Source organism: Phoxinus phoxinus, assembly GCF_949152265.1.
Source record: "Phoxinus phoxinus genome assembly, chromosome: 6".
In the NCBI taxonomy this organism is placed as follows: Eukaryota; Metazoa; Chordata; class Actinopteri; order Cypriniformes; family Leuciscidae; genus Phoxinus; species Phoxinus phoxinus.
Window position 1 is genome coordinate 15,575,553 of NC_136881.1, and position 23,844 is coordinate 15,599,396.

General features: G+C 39.0%; 1 protein-coding gene across 2 annotated transcripts; it reads right to left on the minus strand.

Annotated features, from left to right (window-relative positions):
• On the minus strand, positions 1–23,591 carry chrnb5a (cholinergic receptor, nicotinic, beta 5a). 2 transcript variants are annotated; one of them, XR_013798021.1, is made up of 8 exons: positions 22,875–23,548; positions 17,569–17,714; positions 11,357–11,401; positions 10,988–11,097; positions 7,905–8,865; positions 2,799–2,941; positions 2,353–2,574; positions 1–908 (listed from the first exon to the last, which is right to left on the minus strand). XR_013798021.1 is itself a non-coding variant. In XM_079615917.1 (7 exons), exons 1-7 carry the CDS (start codon positions 22,924–22,926, stop codon positions 2,559–2,561), a joined length of 1,473 nt encoding a protein of 490 aa, XP_079472043.1. In that variant the 5' UTR covers positions 22,927–23,591; the 3' UTR covers positions 1–2,558. The 2 variants fall into 2 exon arrangements, 1 of the variants encoding a protein (XP_079472043.1); XM_079615917.1 differs by having other exon boundaries at positions 1–2,574; positions 22,875–23,591.
• Between the last annotated feature and the right edge of the window lie 253 nt (positions 23,592–23,844).

Consider the following 23,844-nt stretch of genomic DNA (forward strand, 5'->3'; position numbering starts at 1 on the left):
GAAGGAAAAACAGTTTTATTGGATTATTTTTATAATTACAATGCTTAGATTGAAAATTCTATTGATCATAATGTTGTGGTGGTGAAGTGCTTTTCGATCACAGCATGAAACTTTCTTTTAAGGCAATTAAAATGTGATTCATTTCCAGAATACCACTCACAGCCATTAATCAAATGTTCATATCAAACAATATTGAGTGAACTACAGTTTGTGTGTCAATGCATTTGTGTGTCAAGCAAGAAGGAAAAAAAAAAACATCTTAGAAAATTAGTCCTTGTATCAAGGTCTCTGATAATCATCCTGCTCTTGAAACCCTGTAAACCTTCTTTGATAGAAGTGAATGTGTGCCTTGAAAAAATATAAAAGTGAACACTACATAAAACATATAAATATTATAGTTATACAACAATTTGGCTGCAAAGATTTCGACTAAGTGGCACTGACAGCTGTCATAAGATGATATTGTTCAAATGAGAAATTCTTAACTAAAGAGACAGGATCATTGGTTTGTAGCTTTGAGAGTGTAGTGGGCAAAGTTTGTCATGTGGCACATGGGAGGAATTCACTAACAAGGAATTGAACCAGCTGATGGGTTCATTTTCATCAAGGAATTATTCAAATCAGGTAATGGCTGATTTTCCGGCTTATTATAGCACTCTACTCCAATTAATCATAATTTGATAATTTACTGCTATTACGTTCAATAGAAAATGCAAACAAATATCTGTGTTTACTTAAAGTTGTTTACAACTTGCTTTCTAAGGTCGATAATAGCACAACGTTAATTGTACCAGGCACACAGCGCTCATTTTCGAATACACATTCTATAAGAAGCCTAATCATTTGCATAGAAAGGTGGTTAGCACAGAAAACAATACATTTGAATACAAAATGCTATTATGTACCAGCTTAAACTCAGAGGTGGGTAGTAACGAAGTACATTTACTTCGTTACATTTACTTGAGTATTTTTTGGGAAAAATTGTACTTTTAAGAGTAGATTTAAATACTTTTTACTTTTACTCGAGTACATTTCTAATAAAAAAACGGTACTTTTACTTCGTTACGTTGAGCGATGTTCCTCTCGTTACTTTATTTTAATGCAATACGTGTTGTTAAATGCGTAGTTTATTCCAAGCGCGCTGTATCTTTTTTCTGGGCATGAGCGATGCTCAATTCACAAATGAATCACTCTTTTGAGTCGATTCTGTTCAAAGACTTCATCAAACAAGTGGGCAGATCTGTCTAAATCGGTTCGCGAATCAGTTTGTATGATCTGTTCAGTTTCCTGCACGCACTGAATCGTCTGAAGCGCTTTCAATTCACACTCGACTCGGAGTCGTAACAGGAAGATTTAAGAACATCAAGAGCGTTGGATGAAGTGGCTGTGGACCTACAGTACAGTCAAGTGAACGCAAATCTGCAAATGCATAATTTTTGCCAGCGATGAAGATCTCTATTATCTTCGTATGCTGAGGACGATATCCTGTGGAATATCGTTCCACAGGACGATATTCGATTTAATTTCATTCAGGTAATACATTTTACAACCAAACAGATTATTACGATATGATAGCACTACTTCAAAGTATGACATTACCCGTTTTTTTTGGACACATTACTTTATACAATAAATAAGCTACCATTGTCCACATATGAAATGAACACCCGCCATCCCGCGGTAATGTGTGTGTATTGCGCAGTCGCGTGCGAACTCAACTTGAAAACGAATGCCTTTGCCTGCCTTAGACACTGTTGACCAGTTTAAACATGCTTGCAGAAATATACATTTGATTACATTTTGGAGAACAGACAGAAGAAGATCCGTCGATGTGCGTTTGATCGTCGTTTGTGTTCAGATGCTCATTAGCGGTCAGCTCGAGTACATGAAGAGTTTTAACTCTTTCTTCTCTGTGTCAATGTTTCCCTTTACATGCCTTTAAATGCAAAACTCTGCAGATACACTATATTTCGACATTGTCTAATAATCCAACTTGTATAAGTTACTATTATACAAACCAAAGGACAGGCAATGATTTTCGGGCTACAGATGGCAGAAATAATGCTCGTCTCTTCTGTTTTTGTGGCAAAGATAGCCTATCTAATTATGATAATAATAGTCATTTAAATAAAAAATATCTAAATAATATCATGTTTTATATATATATCATATATATCGGCCTATGATCCGAAGTAACTAGTAACTAACTACTTGAGTAGTTTTCTCATTGGATACTTTTTTACTCTTACTCAAGTAACTATTAAGATTGTTACTTTTACTTTTACTTTGAGTAAATATTTCTAGAAGTACTTGTACTTTTACTTGAGTACAGTTTTTGGATACTCTACCCACCTCTGCTTAAACTGGATTGCAGGTGGTTTGTGAATAAAGATTCATGTTTGCGCAGAAATACCATAGCTAAAGTGGTGCAACAGTTTAGTGAATTCGCCCCATAATGGTTATGTTCCGCTGAACAATAATGTGGATTTGTGTTTGTGATATGTCAAAACTCGGTCAACAGTTCTGTCCAAAAGTCACAGGATCATTCAGCAGATATTTTAGAAATCCCCATATCTGCAAAAGGACGACAAAGGAAAGAGAAGAACACCATGGGAAAAGAAAGAGAGGGGGAAAAAGAAGCAGGTGCATCAGTAAACATCAGAAAACTTTACCAAATTGAAGGTGACCTTATTGTTAAATTGCATATGAAGTTTACAAAACTCCGGAAGGCATTGGCCTCCAAACACTCCTCTATCATGAATTAAAGAGAAGGTGTAGAGAAAGAATATGTGACTCACACTTCCTCTGCCACGGGGGTGTTGTAGCTCTGAAAGAGAGGCTGAACAAAGAGTCCGAGTGTGCCGACGACACACACCAGGATAAAAATCCAGAGGAAGAGCCGGTCGATCACCATGGCTACATACTTCCAGTCCTCAATGATCTGCATGACACATACAAGCAAAAACACATTAAGTACAACTACATGTATGCATAGTCATGGAGGAAATTAGGGAATCAGGGATGAGCTTAACCCTGAGTGGATTAGTAAGCTTTGAACGTGTTTTAGCACAATGTTTTCATGCCTGGTATTTTGTCCCGCACTTCAGACGTATGTCTAGGGATGGAAATTGTAAAGAATTAACTTTTTTTATTGGTTCCATTAATGATTATTTTGGTATATGTAAGGGATAAATATTTAATTAATTAATTTCATTAATAAATATTTATAAACACATTGTTGTACAAGGTGTTTACACAGACTTTTAAAAAAAACGTTACAGTCTTTTGGGAGGAAGCATAAATGCTGTCTAACAAGTGGCATATTAAACAACAATACTAAAGAAACAAAATGTGATAACAGATTTCATTAATTAATTATTATTATAAACAGCAATAATCAAGAGAATAATAAAAAATGATCAGCAATAATCTGACATTAATTTGATCTCAAACTAATTAATTAGGGGAAGTCATTGAAGTAATATATGCAGAAGTTACTATTACCTGCGTGACATCATTAACAAAAGTAATTAACATGGTTTGAACAACTAATTTGAGTAAATGTAGATTAGTTACTGTACTTAGGTATCTTTTTGGCTAATTTGTAGTTTGAATCACAGATATTAACTTTTACTCTCTTCTTGAGTACATTTTTGAATAAGTAGGCCCTATTATGTAGCCTACTCTTTTCTCCAGTACATTTGTGATGAGTAGAGCAATTACTCGTTACATTTTGCAAGGCACCTAACTTTTTCTGCAGCAGTTTATTTCTGCTGCAAAAGAAGTGATATAACTATCTACAGGGCATTGCAGGTACTATACCTTGTACGTTTTGCCCTTACTCACCCAAACTTGTCAACAAGGCTACTTTACGCAAATGTGAGTTCATTAGCACTTAGTTGTGAATCGCAGGTGTTTCATACATGAGATGCATGGAGATACATGGCTGCAGCTGGTTATGAGGCCGAAACCAGCACATTTAGTGCAAATAGGCTTTGACAATTTAATTTTACTTAATGTTTTATTTATCCGTTATATTGAAGAAACCTTTTTAAAGGATATTGCTTTACTTATGCCCTTTTTAAGCACTCAAGATTAAAGGGCACCTATTATGGAATTTTGAAATGTACCTTTCATGTAGTGTGCAACATAGATCTAAGTGAACAAAAACATCCTGCAAAGTTTGAAATATGAAAGTGCACCGTATATAAAGCTATTGTCTTTCAAAAGTAAGAGTCGACTCTGAGTCATTTTTATGAATCGTTAGAAGACCGAAGCTTTTTCTCTGACTAGATGACGTCAACTTGTCAAGTTATTTGAATACGATACGCCCCCTTATTGCGCTCCAAGGCCAGCAGGGAAACATCAGGGCGACGAGACGCTGTGTTCTGCAGTGCGACTCAAAACCAAACTTTTTTCATCTGCCCAAGCAGGAGCATTTGAAGACTAAGTGGCTACAATTCATATATACAACTATACCACAGAAGTGTAGTCCGAGCCTTGTGCTTTGCTCGCGCCATTTTGAAGACGATTGCTTTTTAAATGCACTCAAACTGGGATTCGCGAGCCGGCTGATATTGAAGGAAGGTTCATTTCTAAGTGTATTTGCATCAGCTTCCTCCTCCGTATCACAACCTGCAAGTGTTATTAATAATTGTTGCTTTTATGTTTTATGTAGCATGCTTAATAATTATTTTGTTTGTTGTGTAAGCACCGTTTAGCTTCTAGGTCTTCAATGACAATTGTATTGAGATTTGTGAAGTGTTTGTCGTTGTTTTCGGAGTTGTCTTAAAGAATAGAGTAATACCTCGTAGTAACGTAACTACATTTTTTTTTTTTGTAAAAACGTTATGTTTATGCATCGGGCTAATGCAAACAAAGACTGATTGTGCTTCTACAATATGAACTCTGGGCTATGCTCGCTAACATAACATTACATTCTTTATCTTATTTTTAGTTTTTTACTACAAACTACAAAGCAGTGGACTATAATAATTATTATAACACAATTTAATTGATAAAAGCATCATTGTACTCCGTGTTAAACAATAAGTATTATCTATGTAAACACTGCTGGGTCATCTGACCAATCAACGCAGATTAGCGTCGCGCAAAGGAGGGGTTTGGAAAATGAGTCGTTGAACGATTCATGTATGCATGCATGTAAAAATGTTGTTGGGGACTCCCTAAACAACATTAGGAACATTTTAAATGTCATAATAGGTGCCCTTTAACTGAGACTTCAAGTGTTTGTAGAATTTTAAGAGGCTGTTGTGTCAATTGCAATATTGAAATGTTCAGTTTTATTTCGACTTTAGATAATAAACATGTGATTGCTCTCCTTACAAATCAACTGTTTCTTGTTTTCATTGGCATGTTTTAGGTATTGACTAGTGCATCTTTGAGCCTACATTCAGTACGAGTAAAAATACTTAAAGCACTGTTAAAATCAGAACCTCTAAACTTTTACTCAAGTCATATTAGAATTGGTAACTTGTAATGGAGTCATTTTCGCTGTAAGTTATCTGTACTCTTACTCAAGTATGTTTTTTAGTACTCTTTACACCTCTGAGAAAAGTACACCTGGTTGTTCTGTCTAATTAAAATTTGCAAACTACAAGCAATCAATTAATTTAGGGGGCTTTCACACTAGGCACGTTTGCTGTAGTCTGAATACGAGTGTGATTGCCGTGGAAGGCATATAATAGAAGACAGAAAGCAGGTTAATATATAGTTCTTTTTTATTAATTTGGTGCCATTATGCAGAAAAAAGTGACTGAAACTTGCGTCTGCTGTATGGGCGTCGCATAACACCGTGTCCTCCTAAGTCCTAACCAGACGCGATAAGATTCCAGCGACAAGCAATTTGCCTGTCCACACCAACACGATCTCACGGCAATTCGTACGAGGTGGCTAATTCGTAGGAATTCATACGACCTCACACGTACGAATTAGTAAAAAATTTGCTAAATCGTACATATTTTACGAGTTGCCCAATTCGTATGAATTCATACAAATGACATTCCCCTGACCCCGCCCCTAAACCTAACCACCACGTGGGTTTATACAAATCAAATTAGCCACCTTTTAATCACTCGTACGAATTCGTACAAAGCGTTGTCCACACCAGAAGCTACGCGACTACGAGATGCGTCAAAATCAATCAAAACCCACAGCCATTTAGAACAGCATGTAGGCGGGCTCTCGTGGGAAGTGCACAGCACCAGAGAGTAATCTTGATGACACTCGCAAGAAAATGGATAAGTAGCCTACATAATCAAATTTACAAATATTACACCATTTAAACATTATTAAAAATGCATACTGAGCTACTAAAACAATCTTTGTCAAAGAATACACTTGTTTGTTCACAGTTTGAATGTTCTTGTTTCCATGTGTTTCATTTCAAGATCTGAGGTGAATTATCCATTTTTGCTTTTACGGCTACAAACCTGAGCACTAAATGATATTCAAAGTCACATTACATGCTGTTAACCTTAAATAAAGAACATAAACAGTAGCCTACCGGAGATTATCATTACCACACTTGGGGCCCTATTTTAACGATCTGAAACGCAAGTGTCAAAGCGCAAAGCGCAAGTAACTTTGTGGGCGGATCCCGGCGCTGTTGCTATTTTCCCGGCGGGATAAACGACTCTTGCGCCTGGCGCAAATCTAAAATGGGTTGGTCTGAAGTAGCTTCATTATTCATAGGTGTGGTTTGGGCGTAACGTGAAATAAACCAATCAGAGCGTCGTCTCACATTCCCTTTAAGAGCAGGCGCGCTTGTTCCATGGCGGATTGCTATTATATCGGCGGATTTGCCAGACGCACGCCAAGGATATCCGACGTTCTCATCAGGGCCGTAAAACACAGAGAAGTGACAATGGGGATGATGGGAGAAACCCACCCAAATTAGCTTCGGTTAAACAGGCGTATAATTTGGGTAAATGTGTAGCCTAATCTAGATTTTTTTTTTTTTTTTAAATCTAGATAGATCTTTTCCACATCTTTACGGGCACAACAATGATTTCCCTCGTGTGTTAATATTTTTCCTTGTAATAATGTATGATTTGCAAAAATGAAAACTGCTGCGTCTGTTTATATTAGAGAATCAAAGTGGATGCGCGTTAACATGCTACATTATGGCCAAGCACGCGCCCTTAAAATACCATATCACTAACGCGCAACGCGCCACTGTCTTTAGACTGTTTTTCTCCTGGTCAGTGGCGAAATTGCTTTCTAAAACTGGAAAATAGCACCAGGAAAGTTTTGCGCCGGAACACGCCTCCTCTTTGCGCTGAACCGCCCCCGCGAGCACAAGTTAATTCCCTAATTTACCGATGTGCGTCTGTGGAGGGAAAAGTCCGCTGTGCGCGGGTGCAAAATAGGAATGATACATGCGTCGGTGTTCAAAGTCAATTGCGCTCGGTGCAAGATAGGGCCCTTGGTGTTTGTTGTTCCAGCCACGACCTCGCAGAAAATAGAAAACAGAATCGTCGTGTGTCACCGTTGCGACTGGTTAGGACAAAACTCTGATTAACATGGAAAAGATACCTTTTATCGCATGTCACGTCTAGTTAGGACACGGTGTAAGGACGGCTTCTTTTGAGGAGACAGCTGATTGAACCATTCATTTGGCACTCTAATTTAACTAACTGTGCACGATTACAGTGCACGCTCGAGGTAAATCATCATCACTGTCATCCCCTACATGTGCTTTGTTGAACTAAGGATGTCTAGAGATAGTCTTAGGTTCGATATTCCGGTGCACTCCTGGGTCCGCAAGACAGCATTCACATAACTAATATTTCATGCGAACAGTCCCCTTATTTGAACTAAACTGCCAGTGTGAAAGCACCCTCAATAAGTCAATAAATCAACATACTCAAAACCCTTCTCACCCCTTCATCATCATCCTCAATCTTCATATGTTCAGCAACGAACCTCACACCTTCGATGGCCTCATCCACATCTGGGTCGTGTCTGACTTTAACTCTCTGCCTGAAGCCTGACCCCTCAGGAAGGTCGCCGACCCTCCATGCCCCACACACACGTCCAGGGTCATCACTTAAGAAGAATGAGTCTCCATCCAACCTTATGCTCTTTGCATCAGTGGAAAACGATTTCTGCTGGTGTTTCCTTCTAAACCTCTCCCGTACATTAGACCTTCCCGGCCGTCGCATTAGAAGGAAAGTAGGAAGCTTATGCAGGAACACACGCTTGACCCACTCGGGCATATGGTGGGTTGATGGAGAACGGTGGTGCACGTTGAGCACACACACACTCGTCACGATAGAAAATGTGACCAGCACCATCGTAAACATCAGATACTTCCCTATTAATGGAACAGCCAGTGATGTTGGCGGAACGATCTTCGAAATCAGAAGCAGAAACACAGTAAGAGCCAGAAGAACTGAAATACAAAGTGTCATCTTCTCCCCACAGTCTGAAGGAAGGTAGAAAACCAGAATTGCAAGAGAAGTGATGAGGATGCATGGAATGATGAGGTTAATCGTGTAGAAGAGAGGCTTGCGCCTGATCACAAAGTCGTATGTGACATCCAGGTATGTGAGGTCATTGGGGTCTTCGTTTTTTCTGCCAGGGAGCGACACAATATCCCATTCGCCGCTTGGTGTGTAGTCATCACGACTGGCAAAATCAGACGTCAAGACAAGATCGAGTTCTGTGCGGTCGTAGGTCCAGGAACGAAATTTAAGCGTGCAGTTCTGTTGATCAAAGGGGAAGTTACGGACTTCAATCGCACAGGCGCTCTTGTAGATGGCAGGAGGGAGCCAGAAAATGTCACCGGTGTTGGAGACAACTGCATTGCAGTAAAATGATACTTCATACACGCCATCTGCACTGCAAAATAACAGAATATACATTCCAAATATAGATTAAGTGTATACTGTGTAAAACCCCCTTGTTAAAAATAAAAACAATGGCAGCAATTAATTTTTTTATGAATAAAAACCTTTTATACTGTGTGAAAAAATATTTCATTTAAATATTGTTTAATTTCTAACTTAAGTTAATCTCTTAAAAGTTGTACTAAAGCAAATTATTGACATGTTATTTGGAGAATATTTATATGGTATTAAGTTGACGTATTAAGATAGCGCAAGTTTTTTTGCCCACTATTAGAGTATTATTTTTTAATTGCAGCTGTCAAATCAACATAATTGTGATGAAACTGTAGTAATATAAAATTTGGTGTGTTAAAAATGATTAAATTAATAGCACAAGTGTATAAAATAACAACTTTGATTGCCCTAATCATTTTATAAGCATCTTTATATTTTTGCTCTCAAATTTTCCCATGCACTTCCTTGCAGCCCCATAGTTTGAAAACCCCATATATATGAGACGTTGAGAACGCCTCCTCGTCACACACAGTTCCTGGTTAATGTGCATTAATTAACAGATCTTTAATCCAGGATCTCTCTTTTTCTCTGTGCCCTTTGAAAATTATTAGTGTACAGCTTTTTAATTAAAATTAGCATAGACACACAATGCTTATTTTAGCAAAGGATTACATGCACCAGTGTCTCTTTACATGAGGAAATGCCTCTTAAGCAAATTAGTCTCATCCCACCCAATTTACCCATTTAAGCAATGAACATGTGCAAGTGCATCCTCCATTTTTATCCGCTAAAATGGGGATTATATAAGACACAATGCTTCCACTAGGAACAAACATCTGACCTAGATCAAACAGTTTAAACATTTTTGCATGTCATTCATCTTTCTTTTTTTTCCTTCATTCTTTTGAGCTTTGTCAAGAGCGAAGACGTGAACGACCTGAAATAACAGCAACAAGGGAGGCAACTGCTTTTGCTTTTGGCAAATCTTTAGCATAATTAACCAGTCTCTTGGAACAGTGACAGCTTGCTTGTTGTATTGAGTTTGTCACTAAACAGTGACTGCATCAAAGCCTCAAAACATCCCAAAAGTTTACACGGCTTATGGCTGGGAACAACTGTGAACACAGTTGTTAGTAAGGTACTAATAACTCTTTCCAAATCTACTGCTCCAAGCTATTACTAATCAAACATCAATTCATCAGATGTTATGATATACAGTATATTAGTGCTTAGCGATGAGAATGGCCAGTATGTGATCGTTTTCCAGCAAAAGTGTTTTAATTATGTAGTTATTTTATAATTTTCAGCATGCATCTTTCATTGTAAAGAAAATAATATATACATTATTATTTAAGTTGATATGTTATAATTATATATAATTTATAATAATATCAATATTTACATAAAATATAAATAAAATAAACTGCAAAAAAATCTTCTGAACTAGTCATCTAACAGAAAGAATGCTTAATGTTGTGCTCATACTATTGTTCAAAAAGTTTGGGATCAGTAAGATTTTTTTTTCTCTTTATTGAGCAAGGATGCATTACATTAAATTGATCAAAACTGACAGTAAAGACTTACATTGTTGCTATATATAGAAATAGATAGATATAGATATATAGATATAGATAGATATAGATACATATTTCAAATAAATGCTTTTCTTTTGAACCTTCTTTTCATCAAAGAAACCTGAAAAGAAAAATACTTTATGGTTTCCACAAAAATATTAAGCAGCACAACCGTTTTCAACATTGATTATACTAAGAAACTAAGAAATGTTTCATGAGCAGCAAATCAGCATATTAGAATGATTTCTGAAGGACAATGTGACACTGAAGACTGGAGTAACGGCTACTGAAAATTCAGCTTTGTCATCACAGGAATAAATTACATTTTAAAATATATTAAATACAGTCAATTTAAAATGAAATAATATTTCACAATATTTTTAAACTATTTTTTACTAATATTATTATTTTACTGTATTTATAATGCAGCCTTGGTGAGCATAAGAGACTTTCAAAAACATTAAATAATCTTATCGACCCCAAATGTTTGAATGGAAGTCTATATATACAGTACACAGTATGCTACTGGTCACAGATATGGCATACTTGTTATAGAGTACTATATCAGGGAGCCAGATGTGTTGCGATGGTATTCGTAGTTTTTTGATGCCATCGTACTCATTCGGATCCCACATCAGTCTGTAGTCATTCCACTCCTACAGAAAAAGTAAAATGGGGTTGAAAATACTGTTGAAATTAATGAAAACATTTATTTAAAACAGACCAGCTAAATGCATTCACTCGGTTAAACAGGATTTTCCATCATGCAACAGAAATGACCTAAAAGTGAACTATGATTTAATTTCCACTCAAATCTGCTACGTGCCGTGTTTGCACTCATGTATGGGACAGCTCATTTGACTGTGTTTTATAACACTGTCCAGATGAGTGCACAGACATAGAGAGTGAGCTTACCTGCGTCAGCCACACATTCGTTGTCATGATTTGTTCCCTCTCGTTCTGTAAAAAGAACAGAACATTGAATGTGTTTGTATTAGGGCTGTCACCTTCATACAGTTGATTGGTGACAAACATGATGCAGGGCAACAGCTCACTGCTTGATGTAGCCTATACTATAGAATGCAGTTAATTGCCCCTAAAAATCAAGACATTTGGGCAAGCCCTGTATAAGTTTTTGTCTCATATTTATAACAAATTATAAAGCAGTATCACATGACATGATTAACAAGTATCACTCGAGTGCTGTCTTTGTCCCGAATAGCACGAGCAAATGTGATATTGATTTTATACAACAGTTGGTTGGGGTGGTAAAATGCCATTTTTACAATATGTAAAATAAATCTCTGATGGCCCCAGTGTGTGTGTGTGTGTGTGTGTGTCAGTGTGTGTGTGTGTGTGTGTGTGTGTGTGTGTGTGTGTGTGTGTGTGTGTGTGTGTGTGTGTGTGTGTGTGTGTGTGTGTGTGTGTGTGTGTGTGTGTGTGTGTGTGTGTGTGTGTGTGTGTGTGTGTGTGTGTGAAGTTTTAGCACAAAATACCCCACAGATATTATTATATAGCACGTTAAAGTTGTCACTTTTTGAGGGTTTGCAAAAACGCACAGTTTTGTGCCTGGCCCTTTAAATGCAAATGAGCTGCTGCAGAGGGCGGGGTTTCAAGAGCTCATGTGTGTTAGCAGCTGCGATTACCTCACACAGACACACTAAAATTACAGAAACTGTTCTGTCTTTAATGTTAAAACAGAGTCAGACAAATATGGAGAGACTCAGGAAGAAGTGACAACATGTAGAATGCAACAGGACGTCTCTGAATGGTTAGTTGATGAATTTATGTTGCTGATGTGGAGTTAACTATCTTCAATTAGGATATTCTGTCATGGTAATCTATAAATCGCTCGAATAGGAACTGTTGTGAGATACACACAGAGTGACTTTCTATTGCATGTGAAAAGATGGATGCTAAAGTTTGAGCTGACTCACGTACTCTTATACAACAACTTTTCCTCTTCTCAACATGGACTGCGTGTTCCCGGGCTGAGGTTTATGTGCTTTTTAGGCTTGCGGATGTCACTAACCCCGGAGGAATGTCATGTAGTCCATACCAGCCGTTTGTTGTAGTCCTTTTCTTTAAAAGCAAATATCTTCCTTTGCTTTGAACTTTGAGCGTTGTAACTTTCCTGATGTTGTTTATGCTCAAACAGCAACATTTCACACTAAGTTAGAAAAGTGATATCATAATACTGTTATATTTTAGACACAATATAGTTTGTTTTTGCTCAATTTTGCAAATTAAATTACCTATAAATTACAGCAGAACTTTTGTGCGTCTTTGAGCAACACACAGTGGTGTTTCATTACTGAATGAATCTGCGTTTTCAACGAATCGGGTGAACCAATGATTCAATGGCCCATTCATAAAGACGAATCAAGTGAATGAATGACTCAATGACTTAGTCATTTAGGCATTTACCAACAGCTACTGGCAGTTTTAGTTTCTTATTAAGGGTATAATTTCATAAAAAATAAAAAAAATCATATTTCCCTACTAATAAAAAATAAAGGGAGTTGTTACAGATAGTTGTTGCAGATCTGCCAGGCTCTCTCAACAGCCAATCGCAGCGCACTCCCTCACCTGAGTTCTGATCACACACACCTGCACCTCATCATCACCCTCATCACTGCCATTACTATAGCAACAACTTCACCACAGGTCACTGTCCTGTCTCATTTGTATGAAGAGGACTACTTACCTTACAACGACCTACCTGACTTCTCCAGCGATCTGTCGACATCCCAACCAGTTATGCCCCCTTCAGCAACATTTTCTGCCCACAGAGAGCCTCTCCGCTACCTCCACACCTGCCATGGGACTGCGCCATCGACCTTTGATTCCGGGTGAGCCAGTGCCCCACGGGAATATCTATTCCCTCTCACTTCCCGAGCAGAAGGCCATGGAGGAGTATATAGAAGAGCTCCTCAAACAAGGCTACATCCGCCCTTCTACATTCCCTGCTGCTTTGAGTTTCTTCTTTGTGGCCAAGAAGGACAGAGGCTTGCGGCCTTGTATTGATTACCATGCCCTCAACAAAATCACCGTCTCCCTCACCTGAGTTCTGATCACACACACCTGCACCTCATCATCACCCTCCTCACTACCACTACTAAAGTACTGTCACAGTGTCTGGTTGGTGTACCCTGGGTGTCCACTAAAGGTCTCTTCCCCATACCGTCACCACCACATCATGAACTGCATTTCCCACAATCCTTGTCTGTACTCATCACTGATCATTGCACACAGCTGTTCCCTCTCACATTGTTTGTATCTGTCTATTTATACCCTGTCTGTTTCAGTGATTGTCGTGGAGTCTTTGTTTAATGTCAGTTTGCACTTCTGTGTTCGTTTCTTGTTTTGGACTGTCTTTGTATGGATTTTTACCTTTTGCCTGGCTGGATTGTGATTACTGATTACCCCATTAAACTGCACAGAATGACCTGAACGTCATGGACCCAGCAGAGAGGTGTCTTTTTTCCGAGAGGGTTGCACAGTTTGATCAGACTGTGGCACGTTTGGCTACATCTACACCTTATCAGCATGCTCCAATCCAAAAATGCATGTTATCAAGGATAGGTTAGATTGTTTTCTTAATGGCTCACCCACCAGCCTGTCTGTTGCCCGGCCTACCCCTTTGCCTGCTTATAACAGTCCTGATGTTTCTCTACCAGGAGGAGAGTCAGGGACTTGTATGACCTTGTTCGCGTATTTTGCCATATGTGCTCAAAGGACTGAGGAGACCATGGCAGCCAGCCGTCAAGCTGGAAGGGAAAGATCCAGTACTGTTTCTAGAAGCTGCCCTTACCTCCCGTCCATCAACACAATGGATCCCTGTTCAGCAGATACCCCCGTCTACAAGCAATCCTTTGAGGAAACCCACCTAGCCATATTCCCTGGGACCCGTGGAGGCCGCAAGAGAGGACGTGGTCGATATGGGTTCTGACGCCATTTCCCGCTTCAACCTCTCTTCAGCCTAGAGCCCGTGCTGACCTGTGTTCCAGAGCCTGAGCTGACCAGCGTTCCAGAGCTGACCAGCGTTCCAGAGCCAGAGCTGACCAGCGTTCCAGAGCCAGAGCTGACCAGCGTTCCAGAGCTGACCAGCGTTCCAGAGCTGACCAGCGTTCCAGAGCTGACCAGCGTTCCAGAGCTGACCAGCGTTCCAGAGCTGACCAGCGTTCCAGAGCTGACCAGCGTTCCAGAGCTGACCAGCGTTCCAGAGCTGACCAGCGTTCCAGAGCTGACCAGCGTTCCAGAGCCAGAGCTGACCAGTTTTCCAGAGCTGACCAGCGTTCCAGAGCTGACCAGCTTTCCAGAGCTACCAGTTTTCCAGAGCTGACCATTTTTCCAGAGCTGACCATTTTGCCAGAGCTGACCAGTGTTCCAGAGCAGACCAGTTTTCCTGAACTGAGCAGCTTTCCAGAACCCCAGCTGACGTGCAGCTTTCCAGAGCTCCAGCCCAGAGTCCCAGCTGACGTGCAGTTTTCCAGAGTCTCGTCCCCCCGAGAGCGACCCCCCAGAGTCTACGTCAACCGACCTTCCAGAGTGTTCGCTTACGGGCGCCCAAGAGACTGTGCCGTTCCCCGGCGCCCGGCTTTCCAGAGACTCCTGTCCCCGGTGTTTTGTCGATGGTCCAGCCGACTCTTGCTCCCCGTGTCCTGTCGGCGGCCCAGTCGATTTCTGTTCCTGTTGCCTTGTTGACGGACCCTTGGCCGGTCTTCAGCCCAGCTGACCCGTCGCCTGCCAGACTTCCAGAGGGGTCTCGTCTTCGCCGCCGGTCTTCAGAGGGGTTTCACCTTCACAGACGGCCTCGTAAGAGTCCTCGACTTCCTGCTTGGCCGCCCGAGGGGAAGTCTGCTCCGCCCTGGCCGCCCGATGGAAAGCCATCCATTCCTGTTCTTGTTCCCCTCCATGGACCTGGTAAAATATTTGTATGGATTTTTACCTTTTGCCAGGCTGGATTGTGATTCTGATTACCCCATTAAACTGCACGTGTACCTTACCTTTTGTGTGTGCATCTCGTGACAAGCACACATAGTTCACTGTCCGGTCTCGTTTGTATGAAGAGGACTACTTACCTTATCTTGCAACGACCTACCTGACTTCTCCAGCGATCTATCTCCAGCGTCTTGTCTCCATTTTCCTCTGTGTGATTCTCCCAGTGTCTCGTCCTTCCTCCGTGTCTTCAAAGTCTCCAGCAATCCTGCATTTCACGCCTTTAACAATCCATCAACATTCCATCAACGATCCATAAGAAGATACATTCCATTCACTGTCAGCATCCCACTCTCCGATTCATCATTGCACTTCTTACTCACCTGCTTCCAGTTCACCCGCTCAGTTGTTGTCCAAATAAACGTCTGATTCCGTAACGGTAATTTCTAAGCTGAATGCAAATTTGATGTGATTCATTTGCGATTAACTAGATTAATTAATCGCCACGCACATCATGTAATTAATATGATTAACATTTGTAATCACTTGACAGTCCAGTTTGTATGCAACGTAGAAAAAGGAAGAGAAAATGGTTTCTGGCATGACAACTCTCGGAGTGTTTGGCATGGTAATGGGTATGGCAATGCTGACATGTTTGGTCTTGGCAGAATAGATCTGCTACTCTGCTGCTTTTATTGCTTCTGCTGCTGCAGCAGAGCAAGTACGGGACTTGCTACTGCCAATACATACACGACATGCTGCTGTGAGAAAGTAAGACATGCTGCTGTACATGAATTACCGTAGCAGATCTATACAGGTGGAGCTGGGGAAGGTGGAGGGTTTCTGAAAGCGTGCTGCACTGCTAAGGCAAAAATGCTAACCAAGTGCTGTATTTTAAGGTTGATACAGCAGGCTACTGATACAGTTGGATACTGATACAGCAGGAACCAATCAGCTGTGCACTATAGATAACAATTTATTCCAAGCAGGTTGAGCTATTGGCTTGTGCCATCTAGAGATTCATGAGAGAAATTTGTTTGGATATGATGAGGATATGACACAATCCAGACTCAACCCTGTATCGCCCGTGTGAGCACTTACACTGTCCTAATCAGACATGAATGTGGCAGGGTTCCAGCGTCCTCATAAAGAGTGGAAGTCAGTCTGAATATATTTGATGTTAAATATACAGCTGTCTGAAGCACAGAGTTGAACAAATAAGCAGAACAAATTTAGCAGTGGGTGGAGATACAGAATGTAACCGGACAAATATAGAAGCACATTGTTGTGTTGCTTGTCACTTTGTGACATTATGCCTGGTTAGAACACAGTGTCAAAGTAAATTTACCTGTCACTCTGAATGTACCTAAAGTCTCTAATGTGTCATGGGCATTCTTCTGTTGCACCATGGATGTAATGCAATTGTGTGCTTGTGACATGAACATTGAATGCTTTAAAGTGTTTAAAGCAAGAACATTTTATAATATTTATTTAAATTTGTAATACATTTTTAATATTTAAATTCATATTTATATAAACTTTTTTTAAGTTGCCCTGGATACTACTGTATGCTCAATGTCTAAAATATTTTGTGTGTGTGTGTGTGTGTGTGTGTGTGTGTGTGTGTGTGTGTGTGTGTGTGTGTGTGTGTGTGTGTGTGTGTGTGTGTGTGTGTGTGTGTGTGTGTGTGTGTGTGTGTGTGTGTGTGTGTGTGTGTGTGTGTGGCTTGGTTTATTATACATTGTGGGAACCGAATGTCCCCACAAGGATAGTAAAACCTGAGATCACCTCTATTGTGGGGACCAGCCAGCGGTCCCCATGAGGGGAATGGGTTAATAAACATACTAAATTATATATTTTTGAAAATGTAAAAATGCAGAATGTCTCCTGTGATGGGTAGGTTTAGGGATAGGGGCAGTGTAAGGGGATAGAATATACAGTTTGTACAGTATAAAAACCATTACGCCTATGGAATGTCCTCACAAGGATAGAAATGAAAAACTGTGTGTGTGTGTGTGTGTGTGTGTGTGTGTGTGTGTGTGTGTGTGTGTGTGTGTGTGTGTGTGTGTGTGTGTGTGTGTGTGTGTGTGTGTGTGTGTGTGTGCGTATTTGTTTGTTTGTGTGTGTGTGTGTGCGTGCGAATGTGCGTGCGTGTGTGCGTGCGTGAGTGAGTGAGAAACACTTACCACACTAATGAGCTGTGCAAGAGAGACTTTGATGCCAATAGTGACCTGCTGACTCTTATTGACCGCAGGCCGGATAAGTTTATTGTAGCGCTCAGGACCAAGCAGAAAATCTACCAGCCTTTCCTCTGCATCAGCAGCAAGAGACACTAACATAAACAAACACACACACACACAAACAGATCCACATGGGAGAAAAAAAGAAATGTTTGAAGATCAATAAATGGCAAATGGGTCATATCATGACTAATCAAACTTTCCTTGATCAAAGATTGTGAGACCATTTACTGAAAACAATCAGCAAAAACAGATCATTCTGAAATCCTTGGATTTCAGACATCTGATTTCAACAGTCTGAGCAGCACGTTATTGTGTTAAATTGACTATTTATAAATTACTATAAATAAACTAAATTATGACTGCTAATTATGACTGCTTTGCAAAAAAATTATAGAAGAATAATTATAAATTGATCACATATTATAAAATTGATATATGATATAACGCATTCAATGCTGTTTGCCAAAACCTTTTAAAATTGTGTCATTAAATATCAGATATTCATCGAAAGACATTAAGTCACAAAGCAGTAATTCATCTCTACAGTTGTTTTTTTAATATATATATATATAGTTCTTAAGTTTTGAGAATATCATGAAAAGGTCAAAAATGTCTGCTAAGCTGCATGTAATCTGCTTTCACTGCAGAGCAAAAAACACAAACATGTCAGAATAATTTTACTATGCATCTTATCCCATCATAACTCATAAGCCCACCAATGCTGTGAAGGGAGTGTGCCAATGACATGGCAAAACAATGACTTGCCAAGACTGTATCAAAAAAACACACACAAACACATGCCATTTCCTTCCCACTGCAAGTGGGATAAGATCTCCAGTGACTCTACTCTCTACTCCTCCTCCCAAAACAGAACACTGACACACAAACACACACACACACACACACACACACCTAGTTCCTGTCATGAATCCAAGATCGTGTCAGACTCGATTGGTATGATCCTTTCCACACCAGAAGAGATCACACACACACACACACACACACACACACACACACACACACACACACACACACACACACACACACACACACACACACACACACACACACACACACACACCTCTGAGCTTTTGAGGCTATGCTGAGCCTTAGTCATTTTGGATGGCTTGTCTCCTTAAGCAACAGAAAGTCCAGATCCACTTATCAGTTTGTGGAGTTTTTTTGTAACTCAGTCTTCAAGGACGATATTCTAATGCAAAAGCCATATATGACTGTGTATGACCTATTACCTCTAATCTTAGACCCATCTCTGACCACCATTTCCAGGCGTTGGCCAATGCGTCATAAGACAGACAAAACATCTGCAGCAGCATCTGATTCAAAGCCTAATATCCATTTTATTGATTCTATTTTTCAGTATTTCAATGTCTATATGAGCTGCAGTGGATTCAAATGCAGTTATCAGTACCCAAAACCACTTCTAAAAATATGAGCATGTTTATAAATAAACAAGACTTTAATATTTTACAATTTACATTAGACACAATATTGTCTGTTCCGAACAAAGCTAGAAAAAAGGAAGAGATACGAACTGTTCCATGTAATAGACCATTTGGTCAGTAAGATTTTTTCTAATGAAATACTTTTTATTCATAACATTTTTATTCAGTAAGGATGAAATTAAATTAAATAAAGGTCAGTAAAGACATTTATAATTACACAAAATATTTCTATTTTAAATAAATCTGAACTTTCTATTCATCAGAAAATCCAAAATTGTATCATGGTTTCCACAAAAATATTAAGCTGCACAAACATTTTCAATGTATAATAAACTCTTGTCATCTGATTAAATCTTGGCTAAAATGAAGTACAGATGAACACAACCTGCAGGGACTTCACACTTAGTGCTGCAAAGGAAGGATCCAATTGGCTGCTCCTGCCACTCGTTCTAAAACCGCAGGGCTTTTCCAGGTTTTGAAGCCGAGACCTCTCGCACCCAAAGTGAGAATCATTCCCTTAGACCAACGAGCCTGGAGGCTAGACGGTCCTTTGTGATGTCACTGTAAATTTAATGCAGCTCATCTGACGTCAAGATAAAAGTCTTATTGCTTATAGAAAAGCTATATTTTTTTTTTTTTTCTGTATTCATCAAATAAATGTAGCCTTGGTGTTGGTGATCATAAGAGAAAACGTTAAAAAAAATCTTACCAAACCCAACATGTTTAATTAAATACAAGTGATATTTTGTTCCTGAATAAATCTGAGTTTTGGAATGAATCATGTTCCTAAAATTCAGCCCATTTCACCACCAACTAGTGTAACAATAAAAACTGAGAGAGTAACAAAACAATCTCCACCTCTAATTCACAGGCAGACTGATACAGTAAAAAACAGTAAAAACTCCCAGTGTTGTTGGACTGTACATCAAAACTCTTGGAACGCCACTCAGCTAATCAAATTCAAAGACTGAAACTAAATGCTGTTAATATCGTGTCACCAACTTCTAATAGTGGTTAACACACACACACACACACACACACACACACACACACACACATAGGGGGTGCTGATATTTTTGCTGCTATTGAGGTGAGACATAAGGTTATGGATTTGTTTCATGGTATAGTTAGGTTTAAGAAAGTGTTAAGGGATAAGCTCAACAGTGTAATTAAAGAATTATAGAAATTAATTACAGCTGTACCATAATTACAAGCAGGTATTTTTTTTTAAATACAGTGCTATGTAAAAACATCTATACTAGTGCTGTCAATCAATTAAAAAAAAAACTCTATTAATTGTGTTTAATCGCAACATTAAAGTTTTTAATATATTTTTTATGTAATCTCCAAAATAATGTAGAATGTAATTTCCCCATGTCTTGTATAACGACTGAGACAAATCAGACACAATCATTTTTTACAGTTAACAAATAATATTTAAAACTCACTCTGGGATCTGTGGTCCCATCCCCCCAACAAGGGCAAGAAAGGTCTTTGGTTACCATGACTACGATCAGATAGGTTGGTTTTATTTGCTGTTAAAAATGTGGTCAGGACCTCGGCCATAGGTCCTACAGACATTAAAACAGACGTTCCCGCATTCATTTATCGACGAACTGATCTATAAATGAGCATTATTTCCCCATGTCTTACTTTTGTTGTATTTCCTGTCCTAGAGCCATGTTTGTAGTTCATTGTAGTTTTTCATGTTGATTAGGATCCCCAGATGTGTCTCGTTTCCTCTGTACCCTGTTAAGCCTGTTTGCACCTGTGTATCTTTGTGTTTCTATTGTGCTTTGTTTGTTTCATGGTGGACCGTGTTCATGTTTTGGGTCAGATGTTCCTGTCTATTCATTTGGAGTTTTGTTATTAAAAATGTGCATGCAAGTGGATTCTCTCTCTGCCTCATCTCTCAGCATTCGTAACATACAGTAGAAACAACATATATATATTTTAAACAAACATATTTATTTTAAATATTTGTTTAGTGGCATTGGTTTACTAAGCACTAATGAACACTGACACTGTTGCTGTAAGAGATACATCAACATAAGCAACAAGTTGTGAAAGAGATGATAATTAAAGATGAAATTAATCATATAGGTGTGATTTACACTATAGGTGTGTGTTTTTGTCTATTCGTTGAGCTGTAATTGATGTGAACTGACTGTGAAGAGGTTGTGTGCTTTTGTCATGCTTGCTCTTGTGTTAATGGATGTTAGTGGGGGTTAAGTGCTCTCATCCCTCACATTATGGGTCTTCTCCTAAAGTATAGTAATAATATTACACAGGCATAACCATAACTACAAAAACACACAAATATATATATAGCATGTTCTTTGCATCTTAGAAATTGATTTCACATACTGTTCACTCAAAGTCTTGGCAGTAATTCCATGACAAATTTCTTGATATTATGGTTACTCTTCTGTATTGCTTTTTGGTTCATATTACATATTCATTTTATCTTATGTTTTTTTTTTTCCTCAATGTGCAGATGTAATTGAATGAAGATAGCAAATAAATCCAAATTACATGCTATCTTTATTAAGTTATATATGCACATCGATCTTAATCCTGTATCCTCTGAACTGCTACATATAACAGTAACATATACGGTTGATCATTTGAAAATACGGATGTTGTACATACGTTTTTCTGTCTTGCTTGGGCACAAACTGTCACAAAGACATGGACCATATTTTTTAATATAAAATAAACAGAATGCGTGTTATAAAATGAACCAAAATCAATGCCTCGATACAGAACTGCAGTGGAAAAGGACTCTTTTAAAAGTTTAGTGATGTTTGATTTAATTTAGCCATGCAGGTAAAAAGATTAAACTATTTCTTTCTTTTAAACTATTGTATTATTAATTGTACATGTGCACTCTGGAATTCTGTGATAACATTGCACTTCCATTTACCTCTATTTTTACTTAATTTACTTCAACTTATATAAAAAGTGTCTATATGGATGGACTACCTATAAAGATATAATTTAGCCTGAAAAATGTCTTAACTTCAAATACTTTCACAACAATACCTGCAGGTTCTTAAAATGTTTGTATATAATGACACGTTTGTCCGTGTGTGTGTGTGTGTGTGTGTGTGTGTGTGTGTGTGTGTGTGTGTGTGTGTGTGTGTGTGTGTGTGTGTTTGACAAAATCAAACTCATTTCATATGTGGTTCAAATGTTAAATATAAAAAATCCAACCTATATGGTTTTCTTTCTTGCATGGAATACATAAGGAGAAGTAAAAGAATGTGCATGCTGCTCTCTTCAATGAAAGTGTGAAAGTGAATAGGGACCAGGGGCCTTCAATCTCCAAAAAGCCCTGTTAAAGCTTCAAAAGTAGTCCATACAACTCAAGCATTATATCCAAGGTATTTTGAAGCAGTGTAGAAAACTACTTATCACCTCTATTAAGTTTCAGAAACATGGAAACAAAAAGAATAGTGTTTGACCCACTTAATGAACAAATCAATAAACTTAATCAACAAGTCTCTCTATGCACGTGTCCCTCAATAACTCATGCATCCATTAGGAGAGAGAGAGAGAGAGAGAGAGAGAGAGAGAGAGAGAGAGAGAGAGGGGGGGGGGGGGGGGTTGGGAAGGAGGGGTACAAAGGATAAAGGATAAAAAAACACCTTGTTACCAATGTCTGTAATAAATAGTATTGCATGCTTAGTTCATGTGCTGTCTTTACTAATTTACTGAATATATAAGACAAACCATAGCCTTATATATATTAAAAAAGTGTTATTGAAAAACTAGTAGTCTTACTTGTCACGCACAGCCAAAATAGACAGGGACATAAAAACCACTTTGATGCCATCACGGAGCCCGTTACTCTCTTTCTTCCGCTATCTCTCTTCTGTCCCGCGTGAAGGTTCACAGTGATGTCCAGTCCACGTCCACTTTCACCCTCCAGAGTCCTCCGTCCTCTCCAGGACAGGTGCTGTCGTGTGTTTAACGCTATACGAGGCTTATTCTCTGTGCTCCAGGCTTTGCTCTTCCTCTCTCAGTTTTCAGCTGCTGTCTCCCAATCATCGGCAGATGTTTTGCTCGCGTTAATACAATGTATTCCAGTTCGCCGAGAGAAGCGCGAGCCCGTCCACAGACTCCAGTCAGATTACGCGCGCTTACATTTGAAGCACGCTTGAGCCATTTATCAAGTCAGCACGCATGTCTTAACAAGAAAAAAACATCGTTGTTGCATTTGAAAACATGTTTCCCGAAAACACGAAAATAACCGTCAGTAGACACCGGCTCCAACTTTTAAGCGATGAAGCGCAAGAACACAATGATGGGACTGTCCAATCACCCAGACAAGTCTGATTCGATCCTTTTCTGCTTTATGAGCTCACAAACTTCGGTACCGTCAATATTTGTATACTGTTGTACCAGGCTATTGTGTATTCCTGGCTGAGTGATCTTCGGATGCAGTGCAAGGATCTGTGAGAATAGATTCATTCTCATATGGGGCATCGCTCCGGGAGAACCACGTGACGGACCGCACCGTTTCCCGTGCGAGGTGCAGGAAACGGTTGATAACAGGTAATTTGTTGAACAGTTAATATATTAATTTAAAGATGTTTCACTTTACCATATCTATCTATCTATCTATCTATCTATCTATCTATCTATCTATCTATCTATCTATCTATCTATCTATCTATCTATCTATCTATCTATCTATCTATATCTGTTTTATTATCAAAATTTATTTCTTTTCTTGCATTTGTTTAACTGA